The sequence below is a fragment of the Ostrinia nubilalis genome, chromosome 19 (assembly GCF_963855985.1).
Source record: "Ostrinia nubilalis chromosome 19, ilOstNubi1.1, whole genome shotgun sequence".
NCBI classification, from domain to species: Eukaryota; Metazoa; Arthropoda; class Insecta; order Lepidoptera; family Crambidae; genus Ostrinia; species Ostrinia nubilalis.
The window spans coordinates 6,760,868-6,777,757 of NC_087106.1; the positions used below are offsets into that span (position 1 = coordinate 6,760,868).

The 16,890-nt window shown below is 36.9% G+C and overlaps 2 protein-coding genes and 1 long non-coding RNA gene across 3 annotated transcripts; all 3 read right to left on the reverse strand.

Annotated features, from left to right (window-relative positions):
* Positions 1–369: 369 nt before the first annotated feature.
* LOC135080996 (uncharacterized) lies at positions 370–1,463 on the reverse strand. The gene is made up of 3 exons (XR_010259091.1): positions 1,376–1,463; positions 908–987; positions 370–558 (listed from the first exon to the last, which is right to left on the reverse strand). It is a non-coding gene; the product is annotated as an uncharacterized LOC135080996 (long non-coding RNA).
* A 150-nt stretch (positions 1,464–1,613) lies between these two features.
* Positions 1,614–4,369, reverse strand: LOC135080941 (uncharacterized). Its single transcript, XM_063975662.1, has 6 exons — positions 4,278–4,369; positions 3,562–3,868; positions 3,400–3,480; positions 2,888–3,044; positions 2,256–2,378; positions 1,614–1,645 (listed from the first exon to the last, which is right to left on the reverse strand). The coding sequence occupies exons 1-6, from the start codon at positions 4,304–4,306 to the stop codon at positions 1,614–1,616; spliced, it is 729 nt and encodes a 242-aa protein (XP_063831732.1). The 5' UTR covers positions 4,307–4,369.
* Positions 4,370–5,743: 1,374 nt separating this feature from the next.
* LOC135080942 (zinc finger and SCAN domain-containing protein 22-like) lies at positions 5,744–8,972 on the reverse strand. Its single transcript, XM_063975663.1, has 5 exons — positions 8,799–8,972; positions 8,601–8,691; positions 7,343–7,463; positions 6,629–6,751; positions 5,744–5,919 (listed from the first exon to the last, which is right to left on the reverse strand). Exons 1-5 carry the CDS (start codon positions 8,870–8,872, stop codon positions 5,744–5,746), a joined length of 585 nt encoding a protein of 194 aa, XP_063831733.1. The 5' UTR covers positions 8,873–8,972.
* Between the last annotated feature and the right edge of the window lie 7,918 nt (positions 8,973–16,890).

Below are 16,890 nucleotides of genomic sequence, written 5' to 3' on the forward strand. Positions count from 1 at the left end.
GTTTACATTGAAGACAGGAAATTGCCTTTTTAGCGAACTATTCATAGTCTTTAGCGTAATATCCTTTTTTTAGCGCAGTGAGCGTAAAAATATAGTTTTGTGTCATAAAAAATAAATATTAATTTTATGACGGTTGTGATCTTTTGATGAAAGATGTTGAAATGTGTAAGATATAAAGTTGTCATTTTATAGACGCGTTTTGATATTTTTATGTCATTTTTTATTACCTAAGCTTTTATTTTATAAAATGGAAAATAGCCTATCTGTCTGTTTGTTAATAGATTTGAATGTTGAGTTCACGGTTTACATGGTAAGTTTTACCTCTGTATAAGAAGGGAATATGACGATTTTAAATAAATAAAAAGATAATTTAACTGTTAAATTGTATATTAAAAGTAAAACAACCCAAACTCATTTTCGCTTAAGTCTAACACAAATCGACGACTTCATTCTTCTGGAGTTTCCAAACAAAACAAAAAATAATAAAATAAACAATAGCTCTGTAGAAACAAAATAAAATATAGAGGTTTAGTCCGAATCGGACAGCTGGATGCCTTCCTGAAAAAGGTAGGTTTCTTTTAATTATAAAGGTTTTGATGGCATAATTACAGAAATTCATATGATTTTTATTTATCAAGATTGTGGTCAAAATATTTGAAACTTTCCCATAACAATTGATTTAACATATTATTACTACGACTGTAGACACCCTTTATGTTGTTAAACCGTATGGAACTAGGTAGCTTGTTTTGTTTTAAAAGCATATTTGATTTTAGATCACTCTGTTTAAAAGAGCAACCATTTTACTATTTTTAGATAGCTTATTATGTGTTTGGGTTAATATTTTTTATTGATTAATTATTTAATTAATTGTAAGTGTGTGGTATGTAAATATTGTAAAACTTACGTCAAATTCTCCGATGAAGATGTCAGAGTCATCGGACGGTGGGGGCTGGTCGATGTTGTCCACCGCGGTTATTTGCGGCCCTAAAATTGTTTACAATAATCACATGTAAGTAAACTAGGTAGGTACTAGTAGAAAACAGCTTGATTGTTAGAAGACTCCAGATTAAATTGCCTGGAATATCATTATAAGAGTCCAGATAAATAATTATTTCAGAGCAAACCCGGATCGGAGTGATCAGTGAGTTGAGTGAATAGTTTGGTTGTTTAATTAGATTTATTAATCAGCTAACAATGACACAAGGAGTAATGATTACGCACTGTATCTACTTAAGCACGGTGATCCTGAGGACGGTATGCAAGAACTTTGCAAGTCATCCCATCATTGCTATCCGTATTTTTTGGCAAGCATGATAAAATGGAAGGACGATAAAATGTTATCAATTTATAGAGTTCCACCTCACTCACTCACCCATGGGGATGCACTCCATGGGCTCGAACAGGTCCATGGGGATGAGGTCGAGCGGCGGCGACGGCGCCGGCGGCGGCAGTGAGCAACTGGACAGGCGTACTGAGAACACCATCAAAATTAGTCATTTACTTATTTTAGGGTTCTGTACTTAAACGGATCATTGAAACAGTTTAAAATATCAAAGAACCCCTTATAGGAAACCACTTGTGTGGCAATATCTAGAACAGTGCAGTGATTCTTAACCGGTGGTCCGCGGACCACTGGTGGTCCCTGAAGACATTCCAAGTGGTCCACGAAGACATCGTAATAAAAAAGTGACGTGACGTGATGAGTCGAGTCAACACAACGCAAACGGCGCACAGTGGGCGAGAAATCGACCTCCCCTTTCATAGGATTTTGAATAAAAATAAGTGGTCCCTGACAAGACAGACATTTGGTAAAATGGTCCCTCGTGACTTAAAGCCTAAGAACCACTGATCTAGAAGACTAGAATTCGCGGCGTGCTGATGTCTTTCCTGAGCACTATGATTCGCCTCTTATTAAGACGACAGTGAATAGACACTTAAGTACAGGGCTTTTTCTGCATTAAAAAAATATCGGCTTGATTTACTAGACTTTACTAGAGTAATCAATAGGGTAGGTACATAATTTTAGACATTTTCCGAATCGCATTTGGCAATGTCTTTAAAATCCGTGAGCCTGACTGAAGTTTAGTGATGTTGTCTAGATCTACTGTTTCTTGAGAACACTTTCAAGCGCTTTCCATATTTTCACCCAATGCAAAAATTTTAGGAGCGAAGCCGGGAACCTTTCCCTTTGTAATTTTCCCGGGAATGTAACAGGTAAAACAGTCTTAAGTCTTTTATGTTAATACACTCACCAGACTTGATGGAAGAGTCATCAAAGTCATGCGCGTCCAGGCGGCCGGCGACGTCGGGCGTGCCGCACGGCTCCACCTTCACCTCCCCAACTGTAAAACGTTGTTCCTGGATAGTCTGGCCTCCTAGAATATTGGCCTAGTTATAATAACATTCAACACCATAAGGTAGAAACATCACCTAAGACGATTGGTTAGGTCGTTGCAGGCTTAATTCAAGCCGATTGTCTAGAAAAATACTAAACTGTGCTTCGCAAAGCGTGGTTAGCTGTCGTTTTAGACACCCCGCAAACAACTGTCAGCCGAATAAAAGTCTGTAGTCTGCGGGAAGTCTTTACCTATACAGTTGTATGAACATAGTTATGTTCCCGTGGAATTCCCGTGGTTCTTAATTGGGGTAATGCGTTTACGTAAGTGCCACTTGTGGTCTAAACTGAATAAATATTTTTTTTATTTTAATTTTGATTTTTGACTTAGCTCGTGACAAATATAGCCCACCACCACTTCGAGGAATAATAAAAGTTTTCTATAATGATATTTTTTATTCCGATCACCTAAATTGTGCCGTTTTCATTTGAAATTCTGTTTTGTGTTGTGTACAATGAAATCTCAATAGTTTAGCGTAACAAACATACCATCAGCAGACAAAGCAGTGTGGTACGCGTGGTGCGGCTCCTCCACCGACAGATGCAGTCGTCCGCCGTTCTTGATCTTCGGCACCACGATGGCCACCACCGGGACTCGAATCTGGACCGCGCCGCCTATTTCCGGGCCTGCCGCTTCGTTGACCCCCTGACGATAAAATGATAAATAACTTGTATGATAATTTTTAGGGCGTCAACCACAAGGTGTACCGACGACCTCATAAAGGTAGCAGGAAGGCGCTGGATGCAGGCCGCTACCAACCGGGCGATGTGGAAATCATTGGGGGAGGTCTATAATCAGCAGTGGCCGTTCCTGTGGCTGAAATGATGATGATACTTCTTGCATGATTCACTCACACTACTAGGCATTTTACCACCAAACATTTCATCATCTACTATGCAATAAGTCGATGACTACGAAAACAATCATCATTAAAGAACATGCTTGTTTCGACCTAGACATCATAATTAGGTAAATGCTGCAGTATCTTTAGTAAACTTACCTCAGAAAGGTCATTTTCATCGTTCTTGAGAACAATTTTACCTCCCACTTTCAAGTCTTCAGCAGTAGCTGGGACCAACATCTGACAAAAAACGAATCATTTAAAAAACAATTTACTTACACCATACATAAAGCTTAATTTCAAATTATTCAATAGATCTACCTGTTTCCCACCAGGGAGCTTCGTATCAATAACCTTCACCAGTACAGGAGTCCCATTATTCGGCTTTAACAACGCAAAGGGGGTCTGCCTTGTTGCTAAAGCAATACCCATGTGGTAGGTCTTGATGGGGTCCACAATGACCCCGCTGCCCATGGCACCCATAGGGTTGTCCTGGCCCCAGGATGCTCCAGATTCAGGGTAAGGCTTGGGAAGCTCCCAAGACTTCTGCCAGACTGATGAGGATCCGTCAACTGAGGCTAAGTAAGGACCAACTGAAGAGGAGACTTCGCAGTGGTCGCTTTGCGGTCTGAAATTATATCAGGTTGGACAATTTTATTGAATCAAATACCCTTTTCATGCTTTGCCTGTAGACCTACTAAAATAATTCCTACACAGTCATGGTAGAAACACGTTGCACTGGTCTAACCTAGGCGCAGAACCACAGATTTTTTGTCGGCCGACAGTTTAGTCGGGCAGTATGGGCATGTATGGAAGTGCGCACATTACACCGATTGATTCTTCATGCAAATTAGAACCGGGCCCAACTGTCGGCCGACTAAAAATCCGTGATCTGCGCCTAGGCTTATAGGTCAGATGGATAGGTATTTGTACCAAGGAAAAACTAAATTACCCATGTAATAGTAAAAATAAGGAATAGAACAGCAGGCAACACATGAGTAAAATGTTATTTTAGGATACGGATAAGTAAAGTATACCTCGATGAGTCTGGTGTACTTTCAGCCATTGGAAGGCCTAAACGGGGGATGTTTCGGCTTCGAGTATTGATGGGAGGGCATCCGTCATCAGGATGAGCCTAAAATATAAATAGCTGTTGATTCTTACTATCACCAAATACCATGAGATATTTCATAAACTTGAGGGCATTCAGTTTACCTTGTTCTTATGGCAGACGAGGTTCGATTGTTGGTTGAAACCTTTCAAGCAGATGTTACAGCGATAGGGTCTCTCATTGGTGTGTGTGAAAAGATGGTTTCTCAGATTTCCTGAAATCCATAGCTTAATAAGAAACAGATTTTAAAGTTTCTCGTTCCATTTCTACTAAAATAGAGATAAACCCGCCGCGAGCCGCCAGTCTGCTTGTGACCACGGCTGCAGCATAGCAGCCGAAACGTCAAGCCGCGAGTACTTATGTAGAAATGTTACGTTGAGACCAGTTTCTCTATTTTAGTGTTATGAAACAGCTTGTAGATTTTAAGGTTAGGTAGCAAAAGGATAAGGAAGAGGAATGTAACCTTTCTGGTGGAATCCTTTAGGGCAGAAATGGCACCTGTAAGGTTTCTCATCGGAGTGGGTCTTGCGATGGGAGATCAGGGTGGAAACGCGGTTGAAAGTCTTGTGGCACACCTGGATGGAGAGAATGTTACAGATTTATTAGGTTGGTCAGTTTTTGTAGAGAGAGAATAAGCTACTCGTACAAAAATTAAGGAACAGAAGATGGACAAGAGCAAAAAAAGACCCTTGAGCGACGAATAATACATAGCTCCGTATTGGTTTCGACGTTCAGACAGCAGTGATTTAGCCATGTGCTTAAATTCGTCGTCGTTTCAGCCAAATGACGTCCACTGCTGAACAAAGGCCTCCCCAAAGGCTTTCCACAATGAACGGTCCTGCGATGCCCGCATCCAGGCTCTTCCCGCGACCTTTACCAGATCGTCGGTCCACCTAGTAGGAGGTCTGCCCACGCTACGTCTTCCAGCCCGTGGTCGCCACATGAGAATTTTCCTGCCCCAACGGCTTATATTGCTTTCCCTTTATCTCACAGCATACTAAAACAACCTTAAGAACCTGAAGAACAGTCCTCGCAAGCATGTCTTACTAGTTGAATGAACAGATGAAACGACTCTTTGTAGACCAAGTGTAATTACTAAATTATCGCCAAACGCTTTCACTAATAGAAAAATGCCTATTTATCTACAATGTAGGTATGTACCTAAATGTCTATTACAGCTGCTATGGAATGTATCTAGGTGACCTGGAGATACGGCCGGATTATACAAGGTGGAAACGATAAGTGATCTCACTCGATCATTTCTAAACTATACAAGATATCAAAAAACTAGTTACTGATTCTGAAAATACTTCACCAATAATAGGTTACAGATTATGGAAGCTAGTAACATTGAATTTTTGGATAGATCCAGTTTATTTTGTAAGGAGATAATTATGTACAGACCTCGCAAGCGTAAGGCCTCTCAGCAGAGTGTATGGCTCTATGCTGGCTGAGGGTAGACAGCTGGCGGAAGCTCTTGCCGCACGCGTCGCAGTGGAAGTTGCGCTCGTCAGTGTGCGTGGGTAGGTGGCGCATCAACGTGTACTGGTGTTGGAACTCTCGGCTGCCTGGATCGAAAGTATTCCAATAAAAATACCGAAGTAAGTATCGTCATCGTCATTATTCATTTATTATCCACTGCAGGACCAAGAGGCAATATTTTTTGCATAGTTTGCAGTCAGCTCACAACTATGGAAAACTGCGTCAGTTAAGTAGTTAAGCTAAACTTACGCCCGTATTCACAAACGATGCTTGTTTAAGTGAAGCAGCAAATCGAACGCACAGCGTTGAATAGATTGGTTTTTTGTGACCCTGTACGTCCACGCGCACTGTGCGACTTCATAGTATTTTTTGTGAATACGGGCATTACTTAGCTCTTGGTCTGCAATCGGCATGGTGCTCAAGTTATATCCACGGATAGAGTGGGAGAAATTACGTAATTCTACTCTGCTGAATCTACAGGGCAAAGTAAGAATGTCTTTAAATATAACCGCTGTAAGATTACGCGTAAATGTTCAAAGGACAGATAGCAACGAAATACTACAAATTCGTTTAGGTACTTATCCTACCTACTAGAACTATTTTCGTAGAATATAGACCTCCCATAATCTCATAGTTCCCTAAGGATTTGGAGCGGGCCCAGACAAATATTTCGACAACCCAGGACAGACTGTCCTGGAGCCTCAGAAGGAGACCCCAAATAATGGGAAAAAGGGCTAGGGAAAAGTAGAACATAGAATTCCCATAAAATCATGTGGATTATGGTCTCGTACTCACATATCCCGCACTCCCATAGCTTGACTGTGCGCCCGTGTCGCTTGACGTACTTCACGTAGTGGAAGCGAGAGCGAGGGTCTGCCTTGTCCACTTTGCATGTGCCCGAACCGGTTTTTGCGCGATCTAGAAAATAATAAATTAACATATACTTAAGATCTTTAAAACTACGCACAGACAGGAAAGTGACTTTGTTTTATATAACATGTAGTGATGATTTGCCACACTGGATGCATTCTGCGGGCAGTGGTCAGGTCAAAGTGTATGCTGCCCGCATCATGTATAAACAGTGTGGCAAATCCTTTAATTAAGGTTTCTAGCCTAAAAGTTTCGCGATGGTTGTTAAGTAGAGAATACTCTACAATAAAATATCTAGGTAGGTAGGTACTGCTCGGTTTGATCAACACAGTACTGAAGTACCTATCAGGTACTTTATAATTTATTGTAGGACGTAAAGGAAGACCAAGGTTCGATTCCTAGATGGGATACGCATTGTGAAATACCGAGATGGGATATGCATTGTAAGTAAATGATTGTTTAGTTATAACATTACAGATTTGAGCTTATTTTAGTGAGTGAGTGAAGCTAAGTTGTAGCAATCTTCCATAGTGTGTGCACACTTAATAACTTAGCTTTCCATTCTAGTTTTCCATATGGAAATCTGCGTCAACTTTTGGTCTGTAAATAGCATGGGGATTAAACTAGAATGATGCATACCGTTGGAAGTGGAGGACACGAGCGATGGTTCGACATACGGCTTCCTGCTGAAGGTCAGCCCGTTCCTGGACGTCGAGTGGAACACTGAGCTCGAGGTGTCCGCCTCTTGCGACTGGCTCAGCTGGTGGCAGGTGGAAGAAATAGAATAAGAAGAATGGATTTGATGATCAACGCACACGTAATGTAATACAGTCGTCGTTATCGTACAAATTACAGACAATTGCACAACAGACTGTACTTACGTTTTTGTTCGAAAATAGCACCCATTAAAACGACATACATATTTTAAAAATAAAGCGCCTAAGTTCAATTTGTGACCATCTAGATTTTAATCAAAATTTTTCGACAATTCTAAAAACAGTAGAAGTAAGAACGCTGCCTAGTCGCATGTATAGTTATTATAGTTGATGATATTAGGTCCGTAATAATCCGTTACGGACACGTACCAAATTATGGTCGCAAGCAAGCAAAGCAAAGTAAGTCCGTAGGTATAGTGCGTCGCGTCGTAAGGCACAGTCCTCGCTCAATATTGACTGAGAACAAACCAGAGTAGAAAAAAGCCCACCTTCATCTCGTTCTTGAAAGCCGCGTCCAGGTCCTTCCCAAAGGTGGTTTGCCCTGTGGTCCCGAACCCCGGCTCGGAGACGAGAGAGGCGATGTTCCCGTCCTCTTCTGTCCACGCGAACCTGGCCTGCTGCTGATCCAGGGTGTCAGGGAAGAAGCCATCGCGAAAGAGGGAGCGGGAAACGTCCAGCTATAAGGGTAATTGGTTCGTTTCAGCCAAATAATGATGTCCAGGGCATTTATTTGCTTGTTTTGGGGGCAATAAATGTTAATTTATGTAGGATACCTACTTAAATTTTAACTCTTTAATGTTAAAAAGTTCACAGGTTTCTTACCCATTGGAATAAAAGGTAAATCATTAATGACAATAATGTAGTTAACAAAGTACCTACTCCTAAATCAAAAATGTTAATAATTTGATTAATAAGAGTAATACAGAATAATTTGATTCAATATGATAAAATTAAATAAGTAATTTAATGAAACGACTTTCATATTTACATACGAATTTGAGTGAATAACAATAAGTATTATTTAAACCACATACCTAATTAAATTTCATTTGAACATCTTACCAATACCCAATAATATCATGTCAGTTTATTTATTTACAGAGCATCCATGTTTTATAACATTTGGCGGGAAAAAAAAAGTTTGTTACTTGCTTAAAATCAAAGAGTAAAAAAAAACTTACATCATTCCGCCCGGAGCTCGATAATAGCGACTCGCTGCTAAACACCAAGTCCTTTTTGTCATATTTATCAACTAAACAAACTTCACGAATGCTGCAACAATAATAACTCAAGTAAGCAAACAGTAAATAAAACATAAGCGAAAACAAATCAACATGGCTCCGGAATCATTTCATTCCAAAATAATCGAAGATCGAAACCTTATTATCTCGTCCCCCGGTCGTAGGTAACTGTTATCTGGTATTTCTTTTATTTCTTCATCCGAGAACATCATTTATTTTTACCAATATTCAATTATTTCAACAAAAAACTCGAGAGTCGCGTCAAACCGTCTTTTTTCGGGACGTCTATTGTTCTGTCACCATGGCACGTCGCGTTCTAAATTTGAATTTTGAGTTTGGTTTTCTTTTTCAATTTTGCAAATGGCGTTTTGGGAATTGGTTCAAGTTTTATGCGTGGCCAACTAGATCGAAACTCTTTGGTGGAAAAATATTGTTGTGATATTTATTGAAATGCAACAAACTTAAAATTACTTACATTTCAAATATTATTTTATAAAAAGGCTATCTTCTGAGTAAATTTTCAAGAGGTTTATTATACCGTCTAAGTGGTCTGCTCATTTCGTTCCTGGGGCCACTCGAAGACTTGAAGAATACTCAAAACATCCTTCCAGTGTTTGCCGAAGGAAATTTTGTAAAAATAAACGCTCGACGTAGGCATAAACAATGTTGATGTTACGTAGCTACGACGCTACGAGATAACCTAGGTTCCATCTTACAATTATTTTGTAAACATTTTATATTTTTTAAAATGTAAGTGTAAACCTACCTAATACTTTCACAAAATATTTTGATTTTGGTTCCTCTTTTGGATATCGCAGCTAGCAGAAACTATGAGTCAATCATTAGGGTATCATCATCATCATCATCAACAGCCCTTTACAGTCCAATGCTGGACTATGAGCCTCCTCTAATATAGTGGAAGGTTTTGCCATAATCCCCACGCTTGGCAGGCGGGTTGGAGATCGCAGTTTGAACGCATTAGGGTATGATGAGTACAATGTAGTTTTATTGGGCAAAATATTAAAACGATTTTGAAAGTTTGATAAAATGAACCAGGGCAACACAACAATTTCATATTCATATTCCTATTAATATAAATAAAAATAAATAAATATCCTTGGACATTTTTTTACACTGCGCCGCTAGTCCCAAACTAAGCAAAGCTTGTATTATGGGTACTAGACAACGGATATAAACATACTTAAATACTTTTTTATTGTAAATACATACATATTATACATAGAAAACACCCAGACTCGAATCGGGAGTCGGGAATCGAACCCGGGACCTCTCGGCATAGTAGTCCGTTCTGAACCACTACACCAAACGGTCGACAATATTTATTTGCTGACTAAGTTTTGGTGCATTCATATAGTCTTTTTCACCTAAGATGATCCGTATGACGTTTCGAGTTTGAAAGATTTAGAGATGTCACATAACTAAACCATAGCGATTTATCTATCGATTTTTTTCGAAGAGTTAGTAAAACCTACTTTTAGAGAATTATTTTGTATAGGTGTTATTTAAGAAAAAACATGTTTTTATTAATTACAAATATTATTGTAACAATTTTTTATTGATAATATTCAAATTTCATGGTTTGTGTTCAAAAAAACGATTCCTTAAAAGTACTGGTTCTGTTTCTTTAAATTAAAAACTATTAATTTATTTTCAATGCGTTTATTAAAGTCAATAATCGAAAAATGTAGTTGATTTTTGTGATGTTTTTAATAACTAAGTATTCACTGCAATCGATTAATGAACTGCGGAAATAATCGATTTTATTATACAAGAAATACCCCAGCACTAAATCTATTCCGTTTCACACATTGCGTACATTAAATAAAAAATATTTTTACATCGTATTTAATTAAAATATAATCAATAGACTCAGATTTTACTATATATTTCAAGACAAGTAGTTAATTTTTTTTTATTATAATGCTAATAAAATACAAATATTTTTTCCAAAATATTCTGCATAAATGTAGTATGCGTAATATGGATAACCTTGAAGTGTCATACGGATCATCTTACGTGAAAAAGACTATAGGTGCGCCTCATAATGGGTGCGCTTATAGGAATACCTCAATTTAGAGACATACACGTATCAATATAGTCACATTATTGAGAACGCCAATCCCACGTACATAAGTGTCATAATTAATTCCTCTAAAGGACAGCATGCCAGTCTTAGTCCCGGCTGATTGAGAGGCTCGGTATGCCTTTGATTTGAGCAGATTTGATTTGATTTGATTGAAATGCCGTTCTCGTGTGATGGGTCACTAATGTGTTGGTGGAATGTAGGGAGTATCTGTAGGCATTTATAATACTTGAATTTGGAGATAGTATTAGAATGCATAATCTTGTAGTATTTAATTGTTAAGTAGGTATAATTATTAAGTATTTGATTAAGGACATTGATCACTTAAAAAAATAATTTTCTTTTTGCAACAACTAGGATACAGTAGGTACAGTACACTACAGTTTTGTTTATTTTAATATTTTTAACATTATTAAGTACAATGAAGAGTAATAATAATTGTAATGAATTTGATTAAAAGAATTTATTATGAGATCTTACAAAATATAAATGGATATAAATGAATTAAGATTAAATAAGTAGGTACTTATTTATTCCATTTCTACTATTAAACAGGAAACATTCGTCTAATAAAAAAACTTGTAGGTAGGTCAAATTAAATATTTTATTAAAAATATTATTACCAGTATGGCCATCTAGTGTAAAAAGTAACGACATGCTTATTTTTTAGCGACATCTATCAAGGAGTAGAATAACTATTTGCTTGTGCAGAGTCATCTAGTGCGGAAAGGACAAGAGTTTTGTGTTAGTGACATCTAGCGGTAGCATAGAGCAACTTCTTCTCAATAAAGAATCTGCTTTTGCGTATACCGCCAGCTCTGCCATCTAGCGGCGAGTAAAAAAATTAGGCGTTGCGTATGAAGTGCTTTCTAGCGCTATAAAAATGTACTACTCGGACGTGTATTTTATTTTGATTATCTGTCACTAGGAGTCGCTTTTTAACGAGCAGTTAGCAAGGATGTGCTAATTTTGGTCCTCTAACTTACAGAATTTAGTGTATTCAGTTCTTGTTAGATGGCGCTAAATTAAGTAATATTATCAGAAAATAAATCCCAACGATGAATAAAATTAAAATAATATTATGTTAGGTATAATAACGGGAATCAAAAATGTGCAGTAATGAAGAATAATCATATTTATTCAGTTTTGAATACTAAAGTACGAAATTGATTTTGTTAAACTTAGAATGAGAATCATCATTCTAATTTGTAATAACAAAAAAAAATACAAGTCAGTTTTTAAACGCCCCAAATTTAAGTTCTGCTGACTGAGGTTACAAAAATAATACTTCCGAATTTTTAAAACTTTTGAAGCATACTAGTGAGAAGAAAGAGGACTGGTGGATAATAAAAGTTCCTCCTAATATAAAATGAAAGTGAAAACACTAAGTTAAAAGTTCCTCTTTTAATGAGTCAAAACATAAGTTAAGTAGGTAGGTAACTTATTTTAAAAACAAACAAGGCTGTGTGATTTAATTGCAAAAGCCAATAAAATATAAATGCAGTATGAATCTGCAAGTTGTTATCATGGCGATCAAAACACGTCTTTTATCAAGGGGCTGTCACATAGACTAAGATGGAGTGCATGTGGGTCCAGTAAGAATGCAATATCCTGTGTGAAAATATTAAATGCAAGAGATCGATGCACGCGAGGCATAGGAAATTATTATTTATTGGAGACACGAATTATGCAATTTTATGTTGCTTGTGGTTAGGAAGCTTGGAGGTACAAGTAGTTACAACTTCAAATACCTACTTAGGTATTTACATAAGTATTGTTCCAAAAGCACAATTTTTTCAAAAACTTTTCATTAAGATTTATTCAGCGCTAAAAATAAACATTTATTTTGTAGGTTATGGCAATGCATTTATTATTTTGGTTAGTAGGTACAATTTGATCGTAAAGACTATGTTAGTATTTTTAGTATACAGGGTGTTAGGTAAATGGGTATATGAGCCGACACTAGCCCATGTTAACCTTCGGCAGGCAACACTTTTTTTGTATACGTAAAAGGCAACAGGGGTGACCAGTCACCCCACAAATATAATTTGAAATAAAATAGCTTTGTAATGAAAAATCAAACTTATTAATGATTAGATCTATTACTTTGTTTCATTATAAAACTAAAAATGCTTTCATTAAACAGTTTATATATTTTTAATAAATTAATTTTAACATAAAGCACAGTTATAGCAAATATCTTTTCGATTTTCAGGGCATAAGGGTAGTTGACATTTTATACGAGATGTCATAACTTTTTTGTTCAGTTTTCTTTGACACAGCACTCACCTTGCCTGCTTCTATAACTTTGCTGAAGGTGCACTCTCAGGAGGTCCCTAGTTCATAAATTTAGAATGCCATGTGTAATTGCTCTATAATTCTCGCATCTCTCGCAAGAGTTACTATATTTCGTCGAGGTGTTTGACTACAAGGTGATGAAACCAAGAAGACCAAACATGTCTTTTCTTACATAGTAGCACATTTTTTTTGAATTGTGCTAGTAGGACGTCATCGTCGTAACAATTTTCGCTATTGGAAATAAAGTATTCCTCCCCCGACTGATCTGAGATTATTGTCTTCAATTTTAGAAATCTTATTATCATCTGAGCAGCGTTTATCATAGGAATTGACATCAGCAAGACCATGAAAGTATTTTTCGATTTGATCATCCGAAAACAAAGCCATTTTTACTCCAAAACCAACCATTTACTTTAGCAACACGAAAAAATAAAGTATACGTAAAAGGCAACAGGGGTGATGAGTCACCCCAGCAGTGTCAAAATATCAAAAACATAAACCTAACGCGATATGTTGACGCATGCGACTGATAGCTTTCCCGCCAATTAGAGAATAAACCAAACGACAGAAAGACACCACAACTGCAACTAAACGTATGAAGACTTTTTTGTACTAGTGGGGTGACTGGTCACCCCTGTTGCCTTCCGAAGGTTAACATAGGCATATAAATGGTATGGTGATGTCAGAATTTGGATATCATCATTTTAATTTTTTTAATTGTCATACAAAATAAATTTTATAAAATCAGATTTGTATGAAAAATAAAATAATTAAAATGAAGATATCAATTTTCTGACTTCACCATACCATTTATATGACCATGTTAACATGGGCTAGTGTCGGCTCATATACCCATTTACCTAACACCCTGTATAACAAAGTTCTTAAAAAAATCTTAAAAGCTATTGGCCACAATATTGGCTCTGTGCACGATTACAGCGCCAACTAGCGTCCACAACGTTGTGGGCTCTGTCACATTGACATTTAGGTCGTTTATTTGTGAAAAAATATCGAAATGAAAACATAATTAACAAATATTTTCAACTAATAAATTGTTGTGATACCACGATTTGGGTGGAAAAAAGGTTTTGAAATCATTTTGGTCATTCAAATCAAATGAGGTAAGTCCAAAAAGTGTGTTTAATTTTGATTGTGTCAGGGTTTGTTTATAGCCTGACCAGGAACATAAAAACCCTGGCATAGAGGCGCGTCAATTGCATTTGATAGTGCAACACTGAGTACAGTCGTACCTGTGTTAAATTAATAGGCTAACTTTATGTATCAGGATTTAGGATTACGGGCTAATAATTTGATATTTTCATAAATTAACGAAAAAATATTATTATAGGTAACCTGGTTTAAATAAATTAAATGAAACCATCAATCGAGCTAGGAGGATTTATTTTATTATTCATCAATAATCAAATTCAGAACTTGAATATTCAACTGCAATGTCTGCTCATGAACGCTTCAAACTCGGTACTTCATTCCCAATTCCATAAAATTCAACACTTAGAAAGTGACAAAAAAAATTAAAATAGGTAGTTGAAACAAACCACAGCTAATTTTCATAGTGGACTGTACTATACGATAAACATGTCAGTCAATTTGACAACCTTTGACGGAAACATTATTCAATGAAAATATTGTCCGAACCCTTAGTATTTCTCTTCGACAAATACTTTAACACATTGTGAACCACTTTTCTTTCACGACTATAAAAAGATTTTAGCAATTTAATTCACAAAATCAATTGCGCACATTTAAAAAGTTTGTTTACACTTTGACAGCAATAGACTGACATGCAAGGTGACATGTCAATGAAGTTTTCAGTTACTGTTGCCATTAAAAGAAATTAGTACCATTAGTTTTCCGCAACATGGCGAGGGTTTTTATGTTCCTGGTCAGGCTATACTTCATTTATAATTGTAGTTTTACAGTAAAACAAACAAAAAGAAAAAGCTATTTTAACGGTTTCATTATAACAGTAAATATATTTAAATGTTCCTGTGTCGCTAGTAATAAATTAAATATCGTTTTCAGATCGAAATGAGTAAGTATTGTTTTGAAGACCGGGTTTGTGAGTTTTACAATATCAAATTCCAACCACAAACCGTATTTTAAGGAAAGTTGTTGGTATTGGCTGGACAAGTCCGAGATGTAGAAGAATTAAGAACAAAACAAGGGCAGAGTTCAATAATTCACGCTCTCATCATAAGGCAAACATCTGTGCACAACAACTACTGTGACTCATTTTTGTACTACCACGTTGTATAGTCTAGTTATTTCCAAATTGTAAACGGCTATTAAACCAGCCCTATCGAAATACAGTCCACTCTTTTATTTAAGTTCCCAGTAGGACCCTTTTCATGCGATTAGTTAATGATATTAAAATGTATTATGTAGAATCGCTTTGCCATTGACAGATAAATCTGATGACAGAGCTTACATTATTTCTACTTTTGACCACCATGAGCGCTGCGATCGATTATGTTACCCCCACCTAGTACTTCGCACCCAGCGAATACAGTCAAGTCAACCGTAGGCACATTACACGTATATTTGTTTTGTTATTATTAAAAATTGCATTAATATATGTATATTAATAAGATGCCATGTTAAGCTTCATTTGCCGTCATTTTAACAATGTATGACATCAGTTATGGATTATACGCTTGTTTGTGGTTATCAGTGTCCAATCGATAGAAAATAGAGATTATTAGAGATGGATCAGTATGGTGACTTCAATTGATCCAATTGGATCATTAGACCCACAATCGGTGGTAAATCTGTGGTGTGACGTCACGGATTGATCCACGCCATGGATTCGCACGTGACTACATGTGTAGTGCGTGGCAAAAAAAAGTAGATATTTCTATGTAGGTATTTGTATACCTATGTATATTTTTCAAATCTAGTGAAAATGGTAGGCAATATTAAAAAACTAAGGTTGTAACGCTGGATCTCTTCCAAAAATGTCACAGTTTGGTTCAATTTCTTAGCAAGTTCAAAAGTTTTGTTCATAATTTTATTGTATGTACAGGTGCAGGAATAATCACATTTTGAAAACACTGTTAATTAATTAATACCCTTGTACCTACCAAGTTGTATTGTGTACTTTGCTACTTACCAGTGAGATTAAATTTAGTAGGTATCTGCTAGAGAAAAAATATAGCCAAAAAGGATAGTGCCAGGGTTTGGACCAAGTGTTGCCCAGAATCAAACCATAGTGCATTTTGTTCCGCAGGCCTATACTAATGTGTAAACCGAAGCGCACTGAAATCTATCCCTGGAGTTAAGAGAAAAAAAGAGTTTTGTTTTGAATTATTTACTTACAAAATATCATAGGCCTGAGGAGCAAAATGCACTATGTTTTCAATCTGGGCTGCACTTGGTCCAACTTCCATACATGGATTGGCACTGTCCTTTACCCTCAACTTTCTAATAGTGTCCGAATAACCTTGCCAGCAAGTGCACTCGCATTGTAACGTACCAGAGCGTCACATATCCCATTATCTACGGCTGACAATAATTCGCTGCACACTGCACAATTTTCTGAATTTGTCTCCGCTTGTCACTGGACAGGTTTATGCAATATAGAGATTTTTTCCTTATTGCCATAAAATGTATATTCATGTTTAGTAAAAATCCAGTTCTATGCGTGGTGGTGATTAATATAGGTTTTTAGAGTTCAGAAAAGATTTAATCTTCTTTACTGTTAGGTACTTTGTCGTAATTTAATTAATTGTAGGAATTGTGTAGGCCTATCAGTGTTTAAGGGAATAAAACTAAGAAAGGTTCTCATAGACGCTAATACTTTGCTAATAC

Excerpts from the sequence above, each read along its gene's own strand:
- LOC135080942 (XM_063975663.1), bottom strand. The coding sequence starts at position 8,872 with ATGATGTTCTCGGATGAAGAAATAAAAGAAATACCAGATAACAGTTAC. Across the intron at positions 6,752-7,342 it reads CGTGTCCTCCACTTCCAACG|ATCGCGCAAAAACCGGTTCG; the intron begins GTATGCATCATT and ends ATTATTTTCTAG. Across the intron at positions 5,920-6,628 it reads GCTATGGGAGTGCGGGATAT|GCAGCCGAGAGTTCCAACAC; the intron begins GTGAGTACGAGA and ends CTTTCGATCCAG.
- LOC135080941 (XM_063975662.1), bottom strand. The coding sequence starts at position 4,306 with ATGGCTGAAAGTACACCAGACTCATCGAG. Across the intron at positions 3,869-4,277 it reads AGTACACCAGACTCATCGAG|ACCGCAAAGCGACCACTGCG; the intron begins GTATACTTTACT and ends ATATAATTTCAG. Across the intron at positions 2,379-2,887 it reads CACTGCTTTGTCTGCTGATG|GAGGCCAGACTATCCAGGAA; the intron begins GTATGTTTGTTA and ends CCAATATTCTAG.